This window comes from Ammodytes marinus, assembly GCF_949987685.1.
Source record: "Ammodytes marinus genome assembly, chromosome: 8".
NCBI lineage: Eukaryota > Metazoa > Chordata > Actinopteri > Uranoscopiformes > Ammodytidae > Ammodytes > Ammodytes marinus.
In genome coordinates, this window is record NC_137212.1 from 14,660,643 (window position 1) to 14,684,888 (window position 24,246).

Genomic DNA, 24,246 nt, shown 5'->3' on the forward strand with positions numbered 1-24,246 from the left:
TTTGAACAAAAGCGGTAGTATTATTACGACGCCAGCTGTCGTGAAGCTGTTTGCTTGCTCGTGCAGGGCTGCAAGATTCAAATAATCAGGAAGCAATATGGTGCGTGTCCGTGTGTGGACTCATTTCGGCTCGGTGAGAGTGGTGGTGACACAGCATCTACTAATGCCAGTAAGTGCTAAACACTCCTGATTGCAATGAGTTGATGCATTGTCACCTCTCACGGAGCTGAACGAGTCTTTAGTAGGCTACCGCTCATTCATTTAGGAGTAAACACTGCAGTCTAGGTTCACTCCGTGAAATTGTGTAGGCCTATACGTTGCTTGGCAACGCCCTCCCACCCGCCTATCACTCTCCCTTTTTTGCTTTTCTTCATTGCATTTTCTTTTTTTGCTTTGATGGTTCAGCCCCGTTATCAATTATGACGACAAATAACTGTCTCAAACAAGGCTCCCGCTCCCCTTCTAGGGTGACCAGATCGCATTTCCATTACTTTTCACACGTCCCGCAAATTGAGACGTTGTCCCGCATTGTTATTGAAAGTGAGCCCCCCTTTTTAAATGCGTGTTTTATAATCTGGTAGCCTATATATCCGATAGCTGTGTGGAGACAGCAGTCTGTGAGTGTGCGTCTCTCCGTTTGTCTCTGTGTGTGTGTATCGCACTGTCGGGGGGCTGCTGGGCTCAGTGGCTCTGTGAAGGTGCTGCCTGCTTCGGCATTTCCTTTCTGTTACTTCAAAATAAAAGCCAACTCACGTTTGTCAAGTGAAATGCTTATGTGAAGCCAGTGAAATGCTTTTAATGTGAAGCCGCAGCCTTAACTCTATTTGTTTAACAGTAGCTAACTTAACTGCTGCGCGCTGATCTAAAGATAGTGTTTTTTAATATAGAAAGCCGTGTCTCTGGCATTACTGGTGGTGACACGAGTTTATTTTGCTAAAGAAAACGGCACTTTGTCCCGCACAAACGTAGTCTTTGTCCCACATCTGGTGAATTGGGATCTGGTCTCCCTATCCCCTTCCCTCACCTGGAGCCATAGGCTTCTCAAATCGCGTTCCTGCGCCACACTGAAATCTGCGACCAATGCGGATATGTGACCATAGAGCATGCACGCGTGAACCGAAAATCGGACTGGGTGTACGACCAGATCAAATGCAGTAATAAAAACTATATAAAAACGTCTTTCTTTGCACTGATGGACTTGTTTGCTGTTAAAGGTAATTTATGATTATGAGAGGAAACATGAGGCTGTTTAAAAGATATTTAAAAGTTACTCGTTGCCGCTTTAACTAATGTCGCTGTTTTTGCCAGCTCTTAGTTTGGTGGGCCAATTTCTGTACCAAGGAGGTGGTGGGGAAGACGCAGGGATAGGGGGCGTTCAAAACAACAAGAAGCAGGATTATTGTTGAACATATGAAACTGAATCCAGTGGGTGTGTGGTTACATGAATGAGAGAGAAGCCACCTATTAAATCTAATTAATGAACTTCATCAATTAGTATCAAAATAGCATCAAAAAAAGGCTGAACACAGAGCAGTAGGAGAGAGAACAAGCAAAGCAGACCAGCACCATTGATCATGAAACGGAGGTGTAATCGCTTCCGCCTGTCAAATTAAGTACAATTACCAGTGCCCTTCCAAAACGCCCAGCCCCCTAGAAGAACTACGGTACTAAAACATTCACACTGCATGAGCCTGAGCGTGTCTGACATTCAAACAGGAGTGGCACGTTTCCTGCTTAAATGTGTTTAAACTGTAATCTACACAGCAAACTATACTGAAAACATGGGCTAAGCACAGAGAGCTGGAGTTTGGATGGGGCAGTCAGGGTTTGTCTGGACGGTCTCACGCAGGGTCAACGTGGCATGTTTTCTAAGTTCATTACGGTAATGTGCCTGATTTGATGTAGGATTGAGGTCCTGTCTGTCATCAAGATGACTAATCTGCTCTATGAAAATAACCATCAAATAGTGCTGCTGCAGGAGGGGAGGAGTTAATTGAGTGGCAATTTTGAGACATTCATAAAATGGAAACTCTCAAAACACACATGCTGCACTTCTCCTTTGAAGTCACAGCACAAACACTTGAGATAGGCTTTACTTTGTGTAAATTGCAACACCTGATAGTGTATTTAGACAGCGCTGTGTAAACAGAGCTGGTTTCTTTCTGGTGTAGCACACAAGGTCTTTATGTTAGGGTTAGAAAATGAGTTTCTGCTCCTGCCTGCATTGAGGGGTTTGTGTATACATATGGAATATGGATGTGCAAGTGTGTAGCTCTCCATGTGATAATGTGCAGCTCTGTAGGACCTCACTCACTCTCTCACACACACACACACACACACACACTGCTTGTGTCCACAAACACTCGCACAGACACACAAACACAGAGACAATCAGACAAACAGTAATCACCAGAGGGAGACCAACAGGCCATATGGCTGAGAGCAGAGAAGCGCTGAGGTAGGACCGCCAGGCGCTAATGCACCTTAGCATGATCTGTTCCAGAAACACTGTGTACGGGTGGTCAACCGAAAAGGGTTATTCTGTGTTTGCTTGGGCGTAAAAGGAACTCAAATTAAGAGACACACACGGACAACCACATTAGAGAGTTAGAGCAGCTCGCTTGTTTTGCAGTGAAATTAAGAATTTTCGTTTCCCTCTGTGGGGTAAAGGCACAGATGACGTCAGGATCACATACCTGTTTGATCTCTTGCCTACTGAGAAATGGAATCTAGTATCTTTTCAGTTAATGGACCATATTTTCAAGAACTTGTCCCCATAAAACAGGTAAATATGTCTGCTGTTTGGAGACTAACCTGCATCGAGGATTCCCTGGGCCAAGATGGCGCCGAACTTGGCCATAACGTCATCATGCTTGTCGTTGATCACCTTGGAATAAAGCTGCCTGAACTGGTTCACCTAAAATAATGAGGGGGAGGGAAACATGTTGATGTAAATCACATTATCGCTGGCTTGACAACAACAACAACGTATTTGTTTTATGACACTTTGGCTTTGCGACAGGTCTCTTGCTCTATATTTGAGTGTATTATAATGGTGGACTGGCAACTTGCTTTCTGAACATTAACATTAAATATTGAAGCCAACAGAATTGTCACAATGCGAACTTTAACATAGATCAACTTCATTTACAACAATGATTTTTGTTGAAACTTTTGCTACTCAATGTCGGAGTCATGTTTTTGTGAATGATACATGAAACTTGTTCTGGAGAACCCACTAAATTATATATATTAAAAAAAACAGCGTTATATCATTTCAAAAAAGCAACATTTGAATAACAAAACATTTAATTTAAACCTAAGGTCTTGAGAATACAACATACTGAACCAAGAGACCTTTAAGTAAACCTAGCTTTCCACTGCGGCTTCATTTGAGTGTATGGTTGCATTTCTCCCCCTTCCTTGTCAACGACTCAACAGGGGAAGCTATGTTTGAATGTGGCTGTCACAGGTAGTAATATCATTTGTCAAATTTTCTTCCTGCTGTCTGTAAAATATTCATAACAGAGACACATCAGCATAGACCCACCCATGAGGATGATGCAGTACCTGTGGGAATCCCGTCACTAACAGCATATCTCCATAGAGATACATATAGTAAAACTTTGAGTAAACACTGTGCTGGCTGGGTAGTTAAATCGACCAATTTGGATCAATTTACCTCACAAAAACTACAGGCCTAAGACTTCTGTCAACTAGGGATGGGACGATCCACTTTTTTTAGTTCCGATCCGATTCCGATACCTGGGGTTTGGATATCGGCCGATACCGATACTGACCGATACGATATCATAATTGTTATACATTTTTTCGTTGGTGGTGATGTTATGTATTAGGCTAGGAAGGCTTAAGCAATTCTAATTTAAAAGAGCAATAAATATACACAAATGCATATAGGTTTATCTTAAAGGCAGAAATCCTTCTCAATGATCACTTCTGTCCCACTAGAATATGTGGTGGTCTGTTTGTCTGAACAGTCTTTCTCTCTCTGGCTGTATTTTACATAGTAGAATTTGTCACAAGCCTCTCCACTTCCTTGACTTGGATTAGCTTTGGTTAGCTCACTGGCTAACAAACTGATATGTACTGTATGTCAAATTATAAAGTGATGTCCTCTCTCCCTCCACCGAACGTCGGCGCATGTTCGCTCTTACATAGTAATAAAAAAAAAAAAAAAAAATTATAAAAAAAAAAAAAAAAATCGGATTTTAATATCGGAGCTGTCAGTCCGATATCCGATACGCAGATTTCGGCCATATCGGACCCGATACCGATACTGGATCGGATCGGCCCCATCCCTACTGTCAACAAACTTTGAAGCACAACTGGAAAATACAAAGACTGAAGTCTGAAATAAACAGTCAAGGATTTAATACCTTCTGACATTCCACTCTATGAAAAAACACCGCCTCTTGAGCAATCCTGCATACAACCTTGAGCTTTAAGGACTGTTTCTGTGCAGATGAGGAGCCTTTGTCAAAGATGTTTAAGAGTTGCCAGACACATTTTCAAAGTATTTAGTGCTCCGAGGGTGAGTGACTGCAGTTATGCCTGGGCGACTCACTCTCCAGTCCTCCATGACACTGATATTGTTTTCCAATGGCTTCTGCTTTTGGTCAAGTCTTTTCTCTTCCACCTTTTTTGCGTTCACTCTTTACTCAGCGAAAATATATGGTTTAGAGGTATATGACCAGATTCAAAGAGGCACTGAGCCATCTTGTCATTTCCCAGACCAGAGCAGTGTTTCCTTGTTCTCCATACAACTAAACTGGTTCACATTCAAAAGGAAATCTCTCTACTGTTTAGAAGGGTATGCTAGATGTTTAAAAGATCTACATTAAACCGATTGGGGATGTTATCACACATGGCTGTGAACAAATGTCCTAAATAATAACTGAGAAGCTAGCAAATGTCTTTTTACAAACAAGGCAAAGACAAACACAAACAGCTCGCACTTACCTTGGGACAGGTAACTTCGGTCTGCTGGATCATGATAAGGGCAGAGGCAATAAGCGCGCCCTGTCGCACATAATTCACTGGGTCATTGGTCATGGGCTCCAGCAGATTGATGGCCTCCTGTTGAGAGAAAGGCATAACAGCAAGTTGGTAATGTTGCCTAGTACAATTAAAAAACATACTTTTAAGCAAAACCCTTACGGGGCTTTTAAATAATCCTCTACTGCCATATGTATTGACAATTTAGATTAGCATTGAATGGCGGATTATATTAATTATTTGGAGTGGAAATAGTTACTATTTAATGTCAAAAAGGACTAAGAAGTTAATCAAACGATGTTCCACTGTACACATTTCGAACAGCTCATTGAAGATAAAGTGGATAAAGAATTGTATCTTTCAGGGCCACTCACAGAACTCTCTTTGATCAATTGGATGAAAAAAAAATAAAATAAAGTGGGAACAAAAGCTTTGCTGCAGAAAGAAGAGCTCTGCACTGGGCTAGAGTTTGTCAGGACAAAGACTTTCACAGAGGGCAGAAAAGCGTAATTGGGTTGCTAAAATTGGCAAAATGGTTACCATAATTTAATGTTACAAATGGTGAGTGATAGATGTCCTTTGTATTCCCTATATTTCAATAGTTAGCAAGCAATTTCATAAAACACATGTTTGTATCTCTCCCAAACACATTCAGGAGCACATGGAAGGTATTTATGAAGCAGGTAGCTATGCTTAAATATGCAAAATAAAAGTATCATCGATGGACTCGTGTAATTATTTAGCATAGCTGCAGTACTTCAGTACTGATATCTGACGTTTCTCCAGTTGGGTCAGATTGTACCACATATGAAATTGACAATTTGATGCTTTGCTCACATTTTATATTTTGCCAGTTCCCTACAGAAAAAAAAAGTCAAACAGGGGCACTTTAATTTGTGTAAATACAGGAAATGGATCATCAATAGAGGCAACCAGACCACACAAATTAATGACATTAGTGACATCCATATCTGGTTGCCGGGGACAACTGATTAACAGCTAATGACAAGTACCCCCTCCCCCCTTCTTCAATTTCCTCCCATGATCACTGAATGAATGGGGGACGACCACCTCTTCCATCCATTTATTTCTTGCCCTCTCCTCTGCGCTGAACTGTAATGGTTGTAACCTACACCGCCAGACTCAAAGGGAGGCGTCAGCTCCAAAGAGGAAAGAGAAACAAACTAGGATGATGACAGTGGAGGTAAAATAAACCATGTTTCATCAGTGCTCTCGGCTCAGCTGGCTGAGACAGCCAAGTACTGGGATGATAAGTCAAAGTGTAAAGCCAACACCAGTCGACCGCTTCCTGTTCCAGATAGGTTTTCGGGGAGTTTAATTGAGGGTATTTACTGTCAGGCCCAATCAGCCGAGCAGGTCGACACGTAATGTTGTTGCTTTAAATCCTCTCAATCCATGTACAGTGTTTCTCTTCAGGTTCGAATTTGAAATTATCTTCAATTTAGTACTGCTAAAAAACGGGCTAGAAGCTTGTGTAAATAAATGGAATAGTGCAGAACATACTTTACCACGATATAATTTCCATTTTCATGTAAAACTATAATTTGACAGTATTCTTAAAGACTGAAAGGTTCTTGCAAGAGTGTTTGGTGTTCAACATTACATTCTCACAGATGTCTTGGTGAACAATAATCCCATCCAATTCATAAAACAAGCCAAGTCTTAAGATTTCATTATTATTGAATAAAACAAACTATAGAAAAAAGGTCAAGACACATCTGCTGTACTGTTAAAACCAATCAGGAAAAACAGTCCAGCAAAAATACCAATGTGTATTAGATAAGGGCAAAGGAACGTGCTCCAAATAGGTGACCCACCACATCGTTACTCACCGACTCCACTGAACTTTTTTTTTTGGTTGTTGTGACATAATTACGGCCCCCACACACATCCTACCTCTACTGCGCGTCTACCTCGCGTCTGCGTCTGACTTTTTGTCACAGACTGTGAAATCAACGTAGAGCGAGCACACATCCAACCTCAGACGCACTGCTGAGGCGCGTCGGAGGCACGTCTGCAGCGACGCTCCCCTTCACCTCAGGAGGCTCGCCTATTTTTTTTCTGAGAGCAGCGCGTCTCTCTCGCGTCTCTGTGCTTTAACTGATAGAGAAATACTCTGCTGACAGTCATACCAGCAGCATTCACTCTAGTTACACGTTTACCCGGTGTGTTTATTTCAAAATAAAACATCCCTCAGTCGTATACGCAAATAATCCCTTTATTTCACGATTTAATTGTGCAATCAAAATCCGAGGGATTTAAAACCTAATTTTCAATTAGTTCTGGCATTTAATTTTTGGATAAATGACACATATAGAGATCCAATATAGTGAAGAAATAAAAAAGATCATGATGAGTGCAACAGTTTTCCGTTGCTCTGTGTCTACGGCCTTCTTCTTCCCCGACCACACCCCCCTCTCTCTCTCCCGTATAAATCAGTAAAGTGATTTTTGAAATACTCTGCTGAGAGTCATATTGACTTCATACTGGCAGCTTTCGCTGTAGTTTCACCATTTCCTGGTGTGTCCCCTTCAAAATAAAACTTCCAACAAGCGAAAATATGGCAAAAAAAAAGAAAAAAAATGGCAATGGGGCGCACGGATTACTGTCCAGACTCAATATAAATCATATAGGCAAGGCAAGGCAAGGCAAGTTTATTTATATAGCACAATTCAGACACAAGGCCACTCAAAGTGCTTTACAGGGGCAAGATTAGAATACATAAAACACATTATAAAACATTTAAAAGCGAATAAAAGAAGCAAAAAAAAAATTAAAACTCGATTTAAAAACATAATAAAAAAAGCAAATAAAATGAAAATTGCAAGTTAAAAAGGAAACAAAAAAGTCTTCAGACTCGATTTAAAAGAACTGAGAGTTGCAGCAGACCTCAAGTTCTCTGGGAGTTTGTTCCAGATTGTTATACATCATAGATGACATGAAAGAACTTAATTTTTAAATGGGAATTATCTATGAAAACTCTATGTAGAAAGATAGGGCTTTTAGAAGCAGCGCTGCAGCAGCAGCAGCTGCTGAGACGTTGCATGTGTGTCCGAGAAAAGTCCGAGAGAGGCAGCAGTAAGGTAACGCGACGCGCTCCAGAGGTAGACGCAGGATGTGTGTGGAGGCCGTTATACCTGACAAGATGAGCCATCTATTTGGCTGCTTTACGGAAAATCCTAGTTAGTCTTTACAACAGTGACACACGTGTTAAGTCAAGTAACAAGTAAGCACACAAAACTAACTATATCTGCAGCAGGGCCAAGGGGGCCTTTGTGGTTGTTGAGAAAAGAAAAATACAATCTAAGTTTTTATTAACACAGCCATACGCAGAATATTAATTTCAGTTATTTGACCATTGGTTTCTGAAGGAGTATGTTCTTGTGCAGTTAAGACTCATTTTTACGCATTTTGGTAGGCTCTTATTTTGAAAAACTGTAGAGTTTCATTGAACTACACTAGAAAAGGAAAAGAGAAGAAAAAAAATAGGGCCCGACCGATATTGATTTTGGAGTGCCGATGCCGATTATTTTCAGAGAAAGTACGATTACGATTAAATCGGCCGATTAAAATAAAATAAATCTCCAAAATATATATTGAAAAAAATACTATATATATATATACCTTTTACTGTTGAAAATATGTACAGGAACTTTTTCTTTATTGCAATACGCATTGTCTAAAAAAAATAAAGTGTAACAAATATGTCTAAATTCAGACATTATGCATTTTATCTTACTGCACCCAACCCTCTGGAACTCCCTCCCCCCCAAACATCAGCATCTCAGACTCAATAAACTAATTCAAAAGTCAACTCAAAACCAAGCCCCAACCTCAGCGATTTTTAACAGCATCCAATAAGGAAGTGACCACAACTGTAGTAACCGGAAGTGCCACTAGGGGGGTGGTAACTAGACTGAGCCATTTTTCATTGATTCACTTGTAAAACAGGCTGTTTTCAAAGTCTTATTAAACCTATTTACAGCCTGGTCCACAAAACCATTTTTGTCTGTATGTTTAGGTCATATCTCCATGACAACACTGAGGGGGGTGAATTTTTTCGGACCACGCAAGTTTTTATTTTATCGGAGGCTAAAATGTATTGGCGCGATCTTTTGAGTGACAGCTCTCCGCCCGTTGTCCTTCACTTTGCCTCGGAGGTATACGTCAGCTATCTCCCTCCCCCTCACAAAATGGCGACGCGCACAAACCAGGATTGTTGGATGCCGTGTGAATAACTGAGGTCAGCCCGGATGCTACATCCATATTATTTACTATCTATGCTCAAAACTCACCTCTTTAAGGAAGCATAATGACAACTGACTCCACTTCAAACCTTATTTTAATGTTTTCTGTATTTTGTTTTCTTTTTCTACATGTATGATTCTCTATGATGTAAAGTGTCTTTGAATGACCTCCAAAAAAGCACCATATAAATTATTATTATTATTATTAACTGTCAAGCGATGACCAATGCCTCTGCTATTGGTTGCAGGGGGAACTGTCAAGTGTAGATTAATCCAATGTATGACAACACACCTGCTGCTGCTGTAAATAGGCTATAGCATTAATGCTATTCAATTAGGCTACCTCCAGGGCAGCAATACATTTCACACATGATTGCTTGAAAAAAAAAAAAAAAAAAAAAAAAATCGGCAAAAAAACGACCGAAGCCGATAATTCCAATATATGCGATAATCGGCCGATATGATCGGCCGGCCGATAAATCGCTCTGGCCCTAGAAAAAAAGAAGGCAGATTAGGGGGGAGGCACTCACCTTGTTGCCTGATCCGGCACAGCAGATGCCCAGAGCCATGGCAGCTCCACAACGCACATGAGGGTTGTAGCTCTCAGACAGAAGAGACACCACGCTGGGACACTGCTCAGGGGTCCTGAAAAAAAGAGACAGATTTATTAAGAGCAAGTCGAGAGTCGAGAAGAGGCACTTGAAGTGAACTATTAAAGATGCATATTGAACTGAAACCTTAGGTAATGATCATACAAATATATACATGTACACACAAACAAACACTGTGCTGCATTCCTGCAGGCACACTGAAAAGAGTAGTAATTGGTTTTACAACCAAGAATTTTATCTGACAATTCCCATGCAAACATTGGTGTTTATAAGCTGAGTCGATTGTAGAGATAATTTGGTGCCTTTGAATTTCACAGAAAGGTTTGGCCTGCTGCAAAATGCCATTGGGAGTAAAGTCAAAAATGAGGAAAGATAAGACCAAAGTCCCCCCATTTAGAGTCTTCAGTAAAGATGCCAGCTTCATAATCAGTAGCACACATCTCTGTCAGTGACCGATGGTCTGTACACAGAACTAAAAGCTCATTAATTGGATAAAAGAGAGGAAAATAAGGGTAATCACATAGCTTAGCTTGGCCCTCAGCTTTTAAACCAACTGGTTTTAGTTTGATTATTTTACCAGTGAAACCACATTAACAAATTAAACAACTTAAAAAAAGTCATAATACTGAGAAAAAAAACATTTAAATAGTGATAACACACTGAATATAAAAAAGGACTTTACAGCTTTAGCAAAGACAGCTTTTACTAGCTTGGATTTTATTGGATTGAACCAAATAACAGGAATCAAACAAAAGTTCAAACACAGCATGGTAAGTAAGAGTACAAACTAAATGCATTGTTGCCAGATCTACAGTTATATTATCTTGACCCTTAAATAGTGCATTAAATGTATAGAAAGAGGCCAAGATGTCTGAGTCACTCCCACTCCATTCAACACACAATTAATAGTACTGCCTAAATGTTCACAATAAGGAAGGGACACTGAAAGGATTTGGGTTAAGCCTGCATCTGATTTGAACCAATAAATTGCCTCAAAGTCCTGAAAAATATTTTGTCTAAATCAGTAGAAGCTTCCAAGTGGGTTTTGTGTTTAGTCCTGTACATCGGCATGTTTTCAAAACAAGATCTCCGATGGTCTGTTTGGAATTAAAGCTAAAAACACTGCATGAGATCACAAATGGCGAGATCTGAATCGCCTTTCAAATTCACCTACATGGACCAAATTTAGTTTATCCTGGTAGTCTGATGATGCCCAACAATCCATACTTGGATGCGAACTGTGATGCCTGTAGAGGAAGATTAGTGATATTGGGTGACATAAATAAAAGTGTCTTGAGCTGGTCAACTCTCCAATACTTGTCTTTGAATGTCTATAGGAGTGCTTCTCAAATGGTGGGGCGCGCCCACCTGGGGGGGGGGGGGGGGGTGCGCCGTGAGTTGTCAAGGGGGGGGGGGGGGTTGGGGGGCGCGGGCTGCCTTGATTTCCAACTGACCAAATTTTTTTTTTGTGTAGTGCTAGCAAGTGCGATGTGTGCTTGTGTATGGTCATATCCGCGCGAAAGGCTGCGATTTGCAGTAAATAAATGTCCACATGTGTCTCGAAGTGTCTCTGTAGGATATTTAAAAAGAAATCAAGCAAGTAGACTAATAATAACATTAATGAATTATTGGTTATCGCATCACAGAAGGCCTATTGGCCTATAATAATTTAAAAAAAAACACCACCTTAACTATGTTTACAGTTTAAAAATGTTTTGAATGAAATGCAAACCTCAGTGAATCATTTGCTCTTGTTTCTCTGTCCTGAGATTCACACAGACTGAGCAGTCTTGTTTAAATGTTACAAATTGAGCTAATAAACTGAACTTTGAATTGTTTTGCTGCAGAAGTTATCTCAGCTAATTTTTGTTATCTAATTTGATAATAAGGTGATGGTATGCAGAATGCTCGTGCCAGAAACTCATACATTGGTTTTGTACAGAAATAAATAATAGCAGGTTCTCAATAGTATTTCAATTTAGGGGGGGCGTGAACATTTCTGTCCCCTGGGGGGGGGCATGACAGAAAATAATTGAGAACCACTGGTCTATAGGATGAAAAAAGCATGAACCTGGCCATCAAAACTTCAAGTCTTTTTTTGCAATAGTTATAGCATAATTCATGCTAAGGCTTAATATCGATTGGGGAATATGGTAGTTTGAAGAAAAACTTGAGAACTTTCCTTTGGCTTTTCCTACTAGTATAGTCAATAGCCCATTTCAACCTTTTCAAAGTAAAAGATAGACTAATTATGTACAACAACTGGCAAAATGGAAGAAGTCGGGTGGAAAGGATAAATCGATATTCAGCATTTGTTTAGTCTGAAAGGGCAGTGAAGCAACGACGTTGGTATTTCAGGCCACACTTAAACATACTCCCAATGTCTGTTTTGAAAACCCCAGGATAAACAGAAATGCTTTAGAAAATCAAAGAGATGAGAAGAGAAATGTTAAGTAAACGCTCGCCAAGGCTTGCACACAACACATTCTGCCTGATGCAGACATTTGAATATAAAAAAATCCATTAGTAATTGTTCTGAAAAAGTTAACCATAGCATACGTGGTCCTTTAAATACAATGGGCCCTTCAGCTGTTCACAAGGTAGTCAAACCCCTGTACACAATATGCACTTTAAGTATTTATTGGTCATACATGCCAAAAAAAAAATGTACTTAGGGTTTCAAAAATGTCTAAGGCTTTTACTCAACGGGTTAATGTACTGTATAAACATATGTGCATGCCTCACATTTATTATGGTGCGAGTGTCAAGAGGCTGTTACAGCTGCTACTTAATTACTCCCTCTGTCTACAGGTCCCAGGCAATGCCCTTGGAAGTAAAACGCACATTGAAAAGGTCAGTGAGAGAGGCAGGAATAGAGCTTAGCTCAACAAATTAAAAATGGATTTTGCCACGTGAAATGTGATTATGGCAGTTACTAATGCACTTGCATTGCAAGAGAACAGATTTAATTAGCTTGCTTCCTGTCAGTTACAACCAGTCGGCTAAATAAATCATGAAAGTACCTGGACAATGTTGTATTTAACAAGCCGAGAGGCTGCATGGCTTTTATAAAGAACACTTAAACTCAATTAAATATCAATCAATCTATGGCAAAGAGAAGCCGTAAGCAGCAACAAGGGAACTTTTTTTTAAATTATGCAAATTTTCTGAAGAACATAATATACATTTTGTTGGGAAGATAAGAAATACCTTGTGAAATTAATAATCTGGTAACGGTACACTGAGTGCTTATTGCCATGTATTTAAAAATTGCAATGAGAGCATACTTAGAGAAAACACATTTCAGCTTGTTAAGGCAGGGAGATCAAAAAGGAAAAAACAAATAGGGTTTAAATTTCATAAGAAAAAAAATGGGATCGAATTTAAATTAAACTAAGAAATAAAAAGCCTTTATTTTTTATTCTTATAAATGCACCTTCAAACAGACTACTACCTCCCCTACCAGTGCTTGCTTGAAATGGGGGGAGAGAACAGAAAGTGACAAATATAAACAGTGGGGCGGCTGTGTTGAGGGAAATTACCTCCCAGAACCACTGGCAAGTCGCCAGCACGAAGACATTCATCTGTTTTGTACAGAGTCTGACTAATGGGCAAGACGGAGGAGAGGGAGGGGAGGGAGTGGAAGAGTGAGAGTGCGAACAAGACGAGAGAGTTTCAAGCGGATCACAGCCTGAGGACGAGACAGCGAGAGGGAACGGGATGGAGGAAGAGTAGCCACAACATCTGAAAGTTTTAAACCTGTGATCGCGGTAGGTGATGCGAGGCAGAGACTGGGGGTTCCTCCAACATGTGGAAGCGAAACAAATTCCACATCATGGACTGCTTCAGACAAAGACAGATTTAGGTTCTTGCCGCTGAGGGAGGGCAGTCGCTGTCACGTTTTTATTTGGGGAGGGTGGAAATAAAAAGATGAGACGGTGGAGTATAAAAAAAATATATATTAAAACAAGAAGTTGGCAAAGATTGAAATGCACTGGCTTTTAAGCTGCGCGTTCTCCCGGCACAAATACATTGCTTTAGTGTTTATGAAAGTGAAGACGCAGCAGCGTGGAAAAATACTCCCAAGAGTTGAAACGTCAATGAGGAATGTAAATGTACAACAGACGTTACCATCAGGAGCAGGTAAGAAACTTCAAATTCAAAAACACTTTTCTTTATTAACATATCAAGTTAGATTTCATGGCAATCATAGGTGTGTACATATTTGTAGACTTAAGTACAATAGGTTTAGACTTTCACTGGTGAGGCAAATCATCTATCATTTGTCTAAAACCATATGGGAGATTTTTTATTTATTTATTTTAAATCCTTTTAATGCCTAACCTCTGTTTTGTCCATATTTAAATATCAGAATCAATGCACATAACACACCATTTTTCATCAAAACTTATGATTTGCGTAAAGGAACTATTTTTCGTTATACATTTTCCAGCTTGGAAAATTCTTAACCATAATGTGGAACGATAATGGTAACCACACAGGAAAGACTCTCTACATTTGTAACTATAAACGTCTCATGATTATGCCATCATGTAGACAAATTGATGCAAGTGAGTCACAAGAAACCGCTGTCCCTTAAACAGACCCATTTGTTCTTTTAGGTGGATAAGTGTCAACAGCCTGGGAATGTGAGGACCCCTGCCAAAACATCATTGTGGAAGTACTAATCGTGTTGGGATTATTGTCAGAATTGGATTTCACATTGTTGGATCTTTTTTTGTCTTCTACCCCTCCAAGCAGTGGATCCTCTATTCTATTCCTTTGGGAGTTTACACCGCACAAGGGATGAAGCATCCTGTGCACTGACCCTGCACTACCCTGTGTTCTTGCCTGTGGGACCCAGTGACCATGCTGGCCGAGTGTACCTCACCAGAAACATCAAAGCCCCGACCCACGCTAAGACCTGCTGTAACGTCTGCAGCACCATGTCTCACGGAGTCGCAGCTCCGCATGAGGCGAACAACTCACAGCCAGGAGAAGCGCCTGGGCTTGAACTGAAATGGGCTGCCCTGCTTATTGTCCTGGTCATCATACCCACTATTGGAGGAAACATCCTGGTCATTCTCGCTGTGTCACTCGAAAGGAAGCTACAGAACGCCACCAACTACTTTCTGATGTCGCTTGCTGTGGCTGATCTGTTGGTGGGACTTCTAGTGATGCCCATTGCCCTCATCACTGTTCTCTACAGTAAGTTTAGCATCGGCCCTTGTATTTTGAAAACCTAATAGTCTGTCTTATCTTTGAAAGAAGCCCGTGAAATAAAAAACATAAATACTTGACCCTACTGGGAGAAACATGTCCTTGCTCAATGCCCAGATACGTTCCTTGACGTCATGCTGATGAACTGTTGAACCAAATGATAATGACATTACCCTTATAGAATAAGGTTTTAAATGTTTTTAACTACGATGACAGGTTTGAAACAGCATGAAACAGGTTTGAAAAATTGTATTCTGTTACTAGTCTCACTAATCTAAAAAGAACAAAATAGGCCAGCATACTTGTGGTTTGCAAAGGGAGGATAAAAATAGTTTATGAGCAACACTAGATACTATCGCGACTATCTGTAAGCAAATTATTCTCTGATGATGGACAATAAACAGCCGACTTCCTCTGGCAGTGGTATGGTACCATTGCATTGCTTTGACTGAACAACTGGTCTAGAGGATCATTACCCCTAGGAATAAATGCTAGTGAAAACAACATTATTTAAGTCCAGTGACAGTGCTGTGTGAATACAGATACATAGGAAAAGATTAAGACTTCTATGTTTTTATATAACTACAAAAACAAGCATAAATTCACAAGTAATTGAAGAACAATTACCCAGATCATAATTATGTCTCACACACACTAGAATACAGCATAGTGTGACATCTGTAGTCTTGCCTCTCAACAATACATTTTTGCATGAGATGAGAAAGGCCTTTGCAAGTCAAATGTGTCACAGGCGCTGATATTTTATATTTCTTCTTAATGCAGAGGCTACAATAATCACGGCCATGCGAATAATCTACTATTACTAAGAAAGTTTTTGAAATGATTGAATTCTATTTAAAAGTAAAAAATGGTAAATAAATACTATGGTTGCCTCCTTAAAGTCGGTGATTTGAGTAATCAGCTGAGTTGACTTGCATTTTGCCAGTCGAACCACACTTTCTGAACTTCACTAACTGGGTCTTGTATTGAATAGAATCCTTCATATATTTTAGATACGTTGTATTAAAGAAAAGACACCAGTACAAAAAGTATCCTTAAACAAGAAAAAGTCAATACCATTGAATACCAGCAAACATCGCTGCTCTACAGGGTTGCAGCAAACACTTCCCAAAGCCTGATAAAACATTCTACCAAGTGGTTTGAAGAGACGTGATGGGTTTAGATAAAATATGAAGTTACTTGTGAGGCCACACAGCATTCAAATTCAAAGTTCAAGAAGCATACATTTAAACCTGAAAGTTGAAGACAAGAATGTGACTGGATTACAGCTGCACCTGTAAGGACTGCATGTTCCACATCTGCTGGGCAGATGAATTAAAAGTATGCAGGGAACACCTTGAAACATACACTGTTGTAAACTTAAATTATAGCACTGCATGACAAACTATCAAGATTTTTTTTGAGACCTGCAAATTATCATCTCTCAACACATTACACTGCTGACTCGTATGAAATATGCCTATTCTACCCTCTATAATGTCTTCTCTTTTCTTTTGTACTAAGCCAATGTGCTATATTCTTATATGAGTTTTTGGAGAGAAAAATACACAAAAAGAAAAAAACTACAAAAATAATTCAACAGTAGCATGTATGTTTTCAGTAGCCTGACATATCTCGGGAGGATCAGAAACCACAAATATACAGACTTGTTTTTCTTTGATAACTTGAGCCCATTTCTTTCAAAAAGTCTGCACTATATTTGAATGAAGACATTTTCTAAAGAAAACCATGAAAACTAAAGATCTCCTTTCCTTGCTCTATGCTCTCAAATGCACGATGTAAACACAAGTACCTACTGTTGATAATTATGTTAATTCAATAAAACATATTTTTTAATCCTTCCTAATTTTAAAATTTCACCCAAGATTGACAAGAAAGTGGTGCAAGGAGAAGAAGGGGAGAGTGGCATAAGAAAAGAAAATTATATAAAAAGGAATATTTCCAACAACAGTCTTTTGCAATGTTAATGTGTAGTGGAACATCAGCCAGTACAATTACTTGCCAATTTTATGCCTGGAACTGAAAATAAACACTACTGTTGAGCATAGTCTCCAGCACAACTACATAAAGAGCTTTTAGCTCCATAAACAGTCAGTGAACCCCTGTTTTTTTCCAGTAAAGCCATTCGTCGCTGAGATAAACAAACACCAATCTTTTGCATGAGGGCTACTTCTGATCCCTTGCCATTGTGGTACATCTCCCGTAACAGATAGAATGCAAGACCAGTTCTTTTTGGAATGAGAATGGGTTATACAACATGAGAATATTATAGGGAGATACCAATTGTAAAGTGACATAAGCAATGTACAAATTATATACAAAACAAAAAATACAACAACTGCAAGTTGTTATCGTCTTAATGGACTAATTTATTTGTCTTCTCTTCAGACTCAGACTGGCCTCTTCCGGAGCCCCTCTGCCCCATTTGGCTCTTCCTCGATGTGCTGTTTTCTACCGCGTCCATCATGCACCTATGCGCCATTTCACTGGATCGCTACATTGCCATCAAAAAGCCAATCCAACACAGCCAGTACAAATCCAGAGCCAAAGCAATGGTGAAAATTGCACTGGTGTGGCTCATATCCATTTGTAAGTATATCAATACAGATTTCCTAAACTCAACTAAATTTTCTTAATCCAAATTGTACAAAGCTTTAGTATTCTGCTTTACTACCAGAAATATTTAATGATGTAATAAAAGCAAATGAACAGCACAACTGTCAGCTACAGTGTATTTGGAAAGGAGGTCAGTTGGTTGAGGGGCTGGGAGAGTTGCATCACACATTATCAGCAACATTTAAACTTAATGTCCAAAGAGAAATTTAACGGAATATGCATAAAAAGCTTCACTATATGACCAAAGCCAGGAGATCAGACAGAATGAAGGGAGAGATTCACTCTGCTGACAGCAGAAGATCTTTAACCATGACTGCATACTGGTGCTCAGTTTAAGAGGGATCATGGCAGACCAGGGCTAATGAGTTTACCCGATTAAAAGTAAATAAATAAATAAATCCTGCAATCAGAACTTGCATTGTTATTCCAGACAGTTTTCTTTCATAAAACCGGTTCTATTACCAATTCATTTGTATTAAATTAAAAATGACATTCGCTAAATGTTCCTAAATATTACAAATAAAAACAGTATAATTGCAAATGTGAACTTTTTGTCATTTCAGGTATTGCAATACCAATTCCTATTAAGGGGCTTTCAAACCACCAGATTCCCAACAACATCACCTTTAACAGTAACCACACATGCCTGCTGAAACCAGACACCTTCAAGGACTTTATAAAGTTTGGCTCGTTGGTGGCATTCTTCATCCCTCTGACCATCATGATGGTCATCTATCTACTTACTGTCCAGGTGTTGCGCAAGAAGGTGTATTTGCTCAGGTCAAGGGTATCTCAGCGCTTTTGCTACCCAACAGTTGCCACAGTTTTTCAAATGGAACAGGCTGCGAGTCCACCTGAAGCTGAGAAACTGACCATGCTGAACAGCAGACTTCCGAGGTTGCAAGAAAAACCAAATACAGGCACAACAGACTCTCATACAGGAGACGAAATGTCCTTTCGGAGAATGTCAACAATGGGAAAGAAGTCAATGCAGACTCTGAGCAATGAGCAGCGTGCCTCTAAGGTGCTAGGCATTGTATTCCTCCTGTTCGTAGTCATGTGGTGCCCTTTCTTCATTACTAATGTCACGTCTGTGCTATGCACCAGCTGTGATGGTCTTGTAATTGGCCGCCTAATGGAGATCTTTGTTTGGGTGGGTTATGTGTCATCAGGTATCAACCCGTTGGTTTACACCCTGTTCAATAAAACTTTCAGGCAAGCGTTTGCTCGTTACATGACTTGTAATTACAAAAGCCTTGCAAGTCACGGGCCAGGGAGGCACCCAAGGGCATCAATTTCAGATCGGACCCTTACACGGATTTCATTCAGATCTTCCATGGCAGAAAACTCTAAACTGTTCATGAAGCGGGGAATGAAGAATGGCATTGGAGCAGTTGGCTACCAAAGTCCACTGAGGTGCCGACAAGCACCTTTACAGACATGCAGTGGTGTTATGTTAGACACAATGCTTCTGACTGAAGATGAAGGGGGTAAGCATGAGGAACATGTAAGCTGTGTATAGAGATGCCTGACAATGGATCAGATTAAAAAATGGAGCACTTATCTCTTTAAAGAAAAAGGCTTGTCCCACAGCAAATATTTAAAATGCTGAATTGGAATCTGCTGATCTCTCAATTTTGCAGACAAATAATTTAATGTCAGTACTAACTGTACACTATATAACAATACAATCTAACCTGTTTTCTGATGCTGTTTACATCTGTAATGTTTTTCTAACAAAAGCAAAACAAGGCAATATTTTTTATTATGATAATTTCACGCACATAAAATGCTACTTCTCAACCTTAAGTTAAACACTTACAGTGTATGTAAATATACAATGGGAATCCTCCATAAACAGCAACACAGTTCATAGGATACGAGAAGAGAATTCTCAGGCTATCAGACAAATGTGAGGAATGAAGACATGATTGTCTGGAAACTCTGTGAATCAATGCAGTTGAGTTTAAACTATATTCCTACGCTGATCTGTTCAACTTGGGCTATCTGATTATGCTGCAAACTATCTCAGACCACGTGCTTATAATTTGTTAAAAGACAAACACAACTCTAACTTTCTAATCTATTCTGCAACAGACACATAATGCATTGCACTCTTGAAATGATGCTTAAATGTATTTGCTGGACCTTTGGAAGCACTATTGTATGTGTATTTCAGACTGATGTTCTGATATTTAAAAAAATATTTTTCAAATAAAGACTGTAAATAGGAAAGAACATACTCCAGGTTAAATTGAAAAGAAAATGTGTTTAATTAAATATTTCTGTTTGTTGCTGACATGAAAGAATACTGCACCAAGTGTAGGCATTCATGCCATTTTAAAGATGATGTCAACAGTCTTATGCTGCTTTATTTTTAATAGAAAGACAAGTGTCCTTTTTCATGAACCAGCATTGACCAAAGCACAACAGCACAGACAGCCTCATGCATAAGTAGCAAATACCAGTATAACGGCAAGTAAGGACAGCATAGAACAGTGTACTCAATAGTATTTTTTTTTACACTCCCTTAATGCTTAACAATGGCAGTTTGTCGCATGTAAGCAAAAAATACTGCAGACATCCAAATGCATAATAGTTTAAACGGCCTAAATCCTTGTTAACAAACTACACAGTGTTTGATCACAGTGGCGAGAAATATGGGATTTTCACAGGGCTCCACAAGCTTGGTATGAGAGTTGTTGGAGTGTTTTACTGTTTTATTAATTACTAAACAGACTGTCTCATTTCTAACAAACAGGAACTCTGTTGAATATTTAAGATTAGCAGAGACATAAGAAGTTTGAATTTAAAGCTCTCCTCCTTGTGTGCATGTCTTTGAGCCATTATCTTTGAGCCATTAGGAAAGGATGTTGGAGAAGAGGAAGCCAATTGAATTGTTCTGGTTCAGAGGTCTTTCTAAACACAGTAAAGATTTACACTAAGTTTATCCAGCAGCCAACTGATCACGCAGAATGTCGCAAAGCCTTTTTCGGGCTTAAAAATTTACACCTTAATATTTGTACACTGGTGTCTGTTTGACACAGTTCTGGTTTCTGATTTGCAAATTGACATGAGTGATGAATCTTTTAAAAAAGCCAGGGAAGAAAATGTGTGTGATAATAACAAGAACATCCAGATTCCTCAGAGGAAAACCTACGATGACCAAGAAATAATTTAAAATTCTAGACAATAGTGCATCTTAACTAAAAAAAAAAATTGGATCACACCAAAGGGAAGATAATAAATGTAATTCGAAATAAAATTATTCTATATGGTCTATTGAACATGTATCATCACCAATGGTTTTTGACGTGGCAATGTTTTCACTGGTCCTAGTGAGTTGTTTGAGAGATTTAGATTTTATACGGTAAGTAGGAAACAATAAATAATTTATCGTCATATTTAAGATCAACAGACAACCCAGGAAAATACACTAAATATTGTAACAACTGAGTCCAATTCAGACGTAATTGTCTTATTTAAGTTCTCTACAGAACAGTTTATTTTGTCAAACAAATTAGCTGAACTACACTAATGCATTGTATGAATTTGTCTTGAGTGGTGTGTGTTCATGTGGGGGCAGAGAAATGACTTAAATATTAAGGTCTCTTGTATGTAAAGTAAGTAAACAGAGTGTTGATAGCTCAAAAAATTAAGTCTGGTCCTTACCTGAACAAGATGAAGCCAATGGACTCGACAGCAGCCCTTCTGACGTCATCATTCACGTCACTCACCTAATTAAGATGAGAAAAACAGTCAAACAACCAAAGCAGATACCAAGGCTCACCTAAGCCTAGCCTACCCTTATAGCTCACAGTATGGAGGAATACGTTCAGCAATCACATCATCTAATAACTTTAGCTTGTATAAAGGTGCCACCTACAGGACAACAAGTTCTTCACACCTTTGAGTGAGATCCATTTGTTCATTTAAGCACAATGATGGCACTTACACAAAAATCTCAACTTTTCTTGTAATATTGAGGTGTTACTATGTTAGCACTACAGTAGTCTGGCTTGACCACTTCCGCCAGCGTCTATTAAGCGCTGGCGTCGGCAAACAACGCTACGCCTCCATTGGCTGCTTCCCGGGGTTAGCCCCGCCGTAGATGATTGTGATTGGTTTAAAGAAATAAAAACAGGCCAGCCCAGTTTCCCCCCGAATAGACGGCTCTAAACAGAGTGCTTCCAGACCATACTACTTGCTGTAGTTTGGTCTGGCTTTGCGAGACTAGCACTACAGTGACTTCAGGTGGTTCAAAATAATTGGTTTGAAAAAAAGATTAGAGCAAATGCATTTAGAACCTAAGCAGGGCTTCAGGCAAAAATGGGAAAACACTGATGTACTACATTAAAGCTGAATGTGATGCCAGCTACAGTTAAGGCTGTTGTCATCTGCGTCTCTGCCAGCATGATAAACCTGTCTTCCCCCACCAGTAAAATGTCGAGTTGTGAAGAAGGCCAAACGGGAAACACTCACAGCGACATGGAGCAGGCGTCTGATGGCCTTGTTGTTCCCAGAACCGCAGTAGGCCATGCCCACCGTGTACATACCAGAGCGCCGCAGGATGGGGTCCTATCAAAGACAGTGAAGGAAAGCAGAGCTTTGAGACTTCGTGTCTGCATTCACAACTACCATCAACATAGTTTAAATCATTTCCCACATATAGCTATCGAAGAAGGATCCCTCATGGGGGCCTCATGTGTGACATACAATACAAAACACATACAAGTGTATGAGTACAGGGGAGCAATGACGTAGTTAAGATAACACAGATGTATTTAATACCCTCAACACTTCTGTCTCACTAGATATTATTGTATATGAATCATGTTACAATATGGATGCGCTGCAGGCATCTAAAAAAAGGATTATCGTTGGAAAATAAAGCATCCCTATACTCATGGTGTACATGATATGCTTTCTAATGGGTTTTCAGTCTTACTTTATCTCTACATAGGCTTTCAATGAGGGCATCAGCTTCCTCCATGCGCCCATACATGACCAGAGCAATTCCCACTGCCAGACCACGCAAGATCTTCTCGTGCTGCGTCTCCTGAGCATAGCCGACCATGTCCTCGATGGCCTGGGCCGACTTGGAGCCCAGCATGACCAGACCCAGTGCCAGGCCTGCAGCTTCACCTAATGGGTTACATGATGTTGTCAGCATGGATTGTTTTTTGGTTTTTCTTTTAAAAAAAACAGCAGATATTTAGTTATGTATAGAACTAAAAGGTACAACATATGATACAAATGGTAACAATAATATTCATAACAGTCATCTTTTTGCGTCTGTATAGCAAAACATCAATCAAACACAGTTGTCATTCAAGTTTTTCATCAATCGTTCGTTAACAGCACGTTTTATTATTTCCATGCAGCGTAATGTAAATGTGCAAGATAAGATCAGGACGATTTTTAAATTCCCATTAAAAAGGTTATGGGTTTGAGTAAGCGGAGTCGTGAGGACCAAAAACGGCTTAGCCATGCTGCAATCCCGAAAACCTCTCTGATTTGAGATTTTGTTCAAGTGCTACACACCAGTAACAGCATCATCCTGGTACAGATTGGACTTCAGGAGGTCATAAACATCCTGTCTGGCAGTACCCAACGCAGCCAAACCAAGGCCAAGGGCACCACCATGACGGACAATCTGTAAAACAGGATAAGAAAAACAGACCATCACAGATAGAACAAAGAAACATTAACCAACCAACTGACAGTGAAACTCACTTGTGATCTCGGCTAGAAACTACGAACTAAGGCTTTAGATATTATATCAATTCATTTTATAAATTTAGTTTAAAACAGATGATTCTCTTCTTTCAAGGAATTATGTTGTGCTTCACATTCAAGTCTATATTTAATAACGCCCCAGAATTGAAAAGGAAACGTGAAATAACTTGCATCATTGCTGGCGTTCTTCAGCTGACTGAGCAGGTAGTCAATGATGTCCCCGCCATGGTTGGCATGAATGAGTCCCAGGGCGTACAAGCCTCCTCCCTCCTGGTAGGCCGAGCCAGGGGAGGTATCTTTGGGCAGGTAGGTGGCCATTAACTGGAGAGCCTCTTTCTCATGACCCTGAAACACAGCATGGTATGTTGAATCTGAAAAAAAATTCAGTACATTTCTGATTTGCATTTTTTTTTTATCATTATTGTGGCATAAATGTACCTTGTGGATGACTCCCAGACTTGCTGTTGCTGTGAACTTCGCCCAATTGGTGGCTCTTGCAAGCCATTCCAAGTTTTCTCTGAGGAGGTTAAACAACAACTTTGCTGTGAATGTCTTATGGTAAATAATATGTTTCTCAACTTCTTTACGAAATATATGAAATTTTATGTTTCCGTTTTTGTGGCATAAATACCTGAGGAATTGGTCACTTGTGGTTCCTGTGTGCATGAAAGAGTTGGCTATTACTGTGGCTGTGTGGCACACCGAATTTCGAACTGCATCCTGGAGTAACAGAGAAGAGAAAAAATATGTTAAGG

General features: G+C 39.7%; 2 protein-coding genes across 2 annotated transcripts in view; one reads left to right on the top strand and one right to left on the bottom strand.

Moving 5' to 3' along the window:
- The window catches only part of psmd1 (proteasome 26S subunit, non-ATPase 1), a 44,133-nt gene that overhangs the window by 11,294 nt on the left and 8,593 nt on the right, over positions 1 to 24,246 (bottom strand). The window contains exons 10-19 of the mRNA XM_080032532.1: positions 24,123 to 24,211; positions 23,930 to 24,008; positions 23,663 to 23,836; positions 23,297 to 23,408; positions 22,701 to 22,897; positions 22,235 to 22,330; positions 21,425 to 21,489; positions 9,815 to 9,929; positions 4,981 to 5,097; positions 2,815 to 2,917 (exon numbers count right to left, since the gene is read on the bottom strand). Coding sequence (XP_079888658.1) covers positions 2,815 to 2,917; positions 4,981 to 5,097; positions 9,815 to 9,929; positions 21,425 to 21,489; positions 22,235 to 22,330; positions 22,701 to 22,897; positions 23,297 to 23,408; positions 23,663 to 23,836; positions 23,930 to 24,008; positions 24,123 to 24,211 — 1,147 coding nt within the window. The remainder of the gene's footprint in view (positions 1 to 2,814; positions 2,918 to 4,980; positions 5,098 to 9,814; positions 9,930 to 21,424; positions 21,490 to 22,234; positions 22,331 to 22,700; positions 22,898 to 23,296; positions 23,409 to 23,662; positions 23,837 to 23,929; positions 24,009 to 24,122; positions 24,212 to 24,246) is intronic.
- On the top strand, positions 14,842 to 19,274 carry htr2b (5-hydroxytryptamine (serotonin) receptor 2B, G protein-coupled; the record flags this gene model as incomplete). The annotated part of the gene is made up of 3 exons (XM_080033313.1): positions 14,842 to 15,103; positions 17,525 to 17,725; positions 18,316 to 19,274. The coding sequence occupies 3 exons, from the start codon at positions 14,842 to 14,844 to the stop codon at positions 19,272 to 19,274; spliced, it is 1,422 nt and encodes a 473-aa protein (XP_079889439.1).